General features: G+C 41.2%; 1 protein-coding gene across 1 annotated transcript in view; it reads left to right on the forward strand.

The window, feature by feature from the left end:
• The window catches only part of DCDC5 (doublecortin domain containing 5), a 157,714-nt gene extending 156,922 nt beyond the window's left edge, over positions 1-792 (forward strand). The window contains exon 29 of the mRNA XM_014545214.1: positions 616-792. Within this exon, the coding sequence (XP_014400700.1) occupies positions 616-678 (63 nt within the window). The 3' untranslated portion in view covers positions 679-792. The remainder of the gene's footprint in view (positions 1-615) is intronic.
• Positions 793-3,041: the final 2,249 nt, after the last annotated feature.

Here is a 3,041-nt window from a genome sequence, read left to right on the forward strand (position 1 = left end):
CCGTGGGGGAGGGAAAGCACTTTTCAATTCATAACAGTCAGCAGCAAAAGCCCCAACCCTCACCCACACATGCACTTCACGTGAGCACCAGTGCTCTACCTGAAAGATCACAGCGTTCTTTCTGGAAGGCATGTCTCTCTCCCTTTTATGTCTTTCATGTTTCTTACTAACACTGGAGTCCGATATTAATGGAAAAACCATTAAAAAGAAAACTATTATCCTATGAGGCAAAGTGAATGCACTCAACTGTAAAAGGAAGACTTATCGATCAATTTCAGGTAAACCTTGCTTGTCAGACACTTTGCAGCTAAGGAATGTGTTTTTATTGCCTGGCCAGATAGTTCTGATTTCCGGTCAGTCTTAGTAAAGACCCCTTTTATAACGTTGATAAAATTTTATCACAGAGCCATGAAAACAAAATTAGATTTCATAACTCACATCAAGCCTTGAAAGGGATGCCTCTATAAATTTTACAAACCTTATCAAGTTTTAACCCACCTATTCTGATAAATATTTTAAAAATAGCAACTTCTACTGAACCTCGTGGATATGTATGTGTGTATATAAATTAGTGTGTGTAAAAATATTTTCTTTTTCTCCCTCTCTCTCTTACAGGAAAGAAAACTTTCTTCGCCTATTTGTAAACAGAAGACTGTGACAGAAAAGCCTATTATTTAGATTGCAGAACACTCTGAATTTAGGAGAATCCACTTCTATAAAAGAAATCTGTGTCATATATTTAAAATTTAGTCCTAAAATGTATCCTTTGAAATGACTAGCCCAGCAGGTGTGGGTCAGTGGCTGAGCATTGACCCATGAACCAGGAGGTCATGGTTCGATTCCTGGTCAGGGCACATGCCCAGGTTGCAGGCTTGATCCCCAGTAGGGGGCGTGTAGGAAGCAGCTGATCAGTGACTCTCTCTCATCGTTGATGTTTCTATTTCTCTCTTCCTCTCCTTTCCTCTCTCTGAAAATCCATAAAAACATATTTTAAAAAATATTTAAAATGACTGGATTTTTCATGGGCAGATTTTGAAGAATCATCAACACTGATAAACCATCTATAAATCATCTATAAATTCCTAATAAGACACATCATAATCAAGGGCAGTGTTAGCCATAGATATTTTATATTCAAGTAAAATTCTGTGTGTACATTCTCTAGTTTTTCCAGTATATACAGTGGCCTATTGGGGGTAAAAATTATGTGTATATTGAGCACATCTTGTCTCCCCAACCAGAAAGTAAGTACATCAAGGGACAGGGCTGTGCCCACAAGGGCCCAGGGATAATGCCCAGCAGTCCTCCTCCCAGAGCAACATGATGGGACGGACGATGAGGCTCAGCCATCTTTCACTCTTGCGGACCACAGACTGGCATTACATCTGTACAACAGGCACAGAGGATCTACTTGATAGGATTTCATTTCAGTCAGTTGTGCAGGAACTGAAACCCTCAGAGTCAAATGAAATGGAGTTATAGTTGGATAGTCCTTTCTGCTTTTCAGAGGCTAGAAACACTTCTCCAAACTGTGCAAATAAAATAAATGTCATGGTGTCAACCAGGCCTCCGATATTCTTGAAATATATCTTTGATGACTGTACATTTTTGTTTCAAATGCCAAATTGAAAGAAACACTCAAAAATCATGTGAAATTCCTTATAAATGAATTGACAGCATTCAAAACCTCAATAGATTGTTGTAAGGAGTTCTCAAACTATTCTCGTTCATATACCCCTTTGAGAATCTTTTGAAAGGCCATAAACTTACAAAATGGACCTACAAAAAAATGTTTCTTTCATGCCATTGCATGAGGCTCACAGGTCTACCTGAAAAACATCTGCAAACTCCAAGTAAAAAACTCCTGGTGCCCTAGCTGGTTTGGCTCGGTGGATAGAGCGTTGGACTGCGGACTGAAGGGTCCCAGGTTCGATTACTGTCAAGGACACATGCCTGGGTTGTGGGCTTGGTCCCCCCCAGTGGGGGCGAGAGGGTGTGTGCAAGAGGCAGCCAATCAATGATGCTCTCTCATCATTGATGTTTCTATCTCCCTCTCTCCCTTCCTCTCTGAAATCAATAAAAATAATTTTTTAAAAAGTTATTAAAAAAAAGAACTCCTGGTATAAGAGAAGATATTTCTGAGTTCCATAATCTTTAAGGTTCGGGGGACATAGGATCTGTACTTTTCAATGGGAGCGTTCAAAGTACATGTCCAATGAAACAGATTCTAACTTTCACTGTGGTAATATGTTATGTCGTTACATTAAAAAACAATAAACCATGATGATTTCTTATCATCCCTGAGTGTGACTTTTGCATCTATGAATCTTAAGTGAGAAAAGAGAAGGAAATATAAACTTCTTCACACAGTGGTGTGAACTTTGGGCATTCCTTGGAGAAAGCACTTACTACCTGGGAGAGAAAAGCTAATGAAGTTGACATTTCTTACCATCACAAAGCTGTTTTACTTGCTACTCTTACAGGCAGAAGGGAATACGTATTGTTTCCCTGCTGTCTATCAGGAGAATAATTGGGGAGCGGCAGCCGGGCAGTTCAGCAGAGGAGTGGCTGAGGACACCAGTGCCTGGGAGTCAGTGCTACTGGCCCTAGAAAAACTGTTGGCTTGGAAGCCCCTGCTGTTTCCACTGCTACTTTGGTGCACTTACCTTTTATATAAGGTGGCGATGTTTCCACACGTTTCGGTAACTTGCTGATCATTTTATTGCAAGTCATGTTACAACTGTACTTCAGTTAATTTAGTCAAAGCTTACTGTACTACCCGTCAGAAATGATGTTAAAATGCTTTTTTAACTCCCTTTAAGGTATTTTTTTGAAACCTCCTTCAAACTGTTAAGTTTTTATATGGAAAACCAGGAGCCCAGTGCGTGATTCGAAATCGCGGGGCACCGCCCACCCTTGAGTCGCCAGTCCTGCCCTTCCTCGAAGTCTGGCCCTACTTCCCTCTCCGGCCCTTGAAGCAGCCAGCAGCCACTGCTGGTCAGGCCCGCCCCCAGCGCAATTGCTCGGAGGCCCCTGCTGCC

The sequence above is a fragment of the Myotis brandtii genome, unplaced genomic scaffold (assembly GCF_000412655.1).
Source record: "Myotis brandtii unplaced genomic scaffold, ASM41265v1 scaffold399, whole genome shotgun sequence".
NCBI lineage: Eukaryota > Metazoa > Chordata > Mammalia > Chiroptera > Vespertilionidae > Myotis > Myotis brandtii.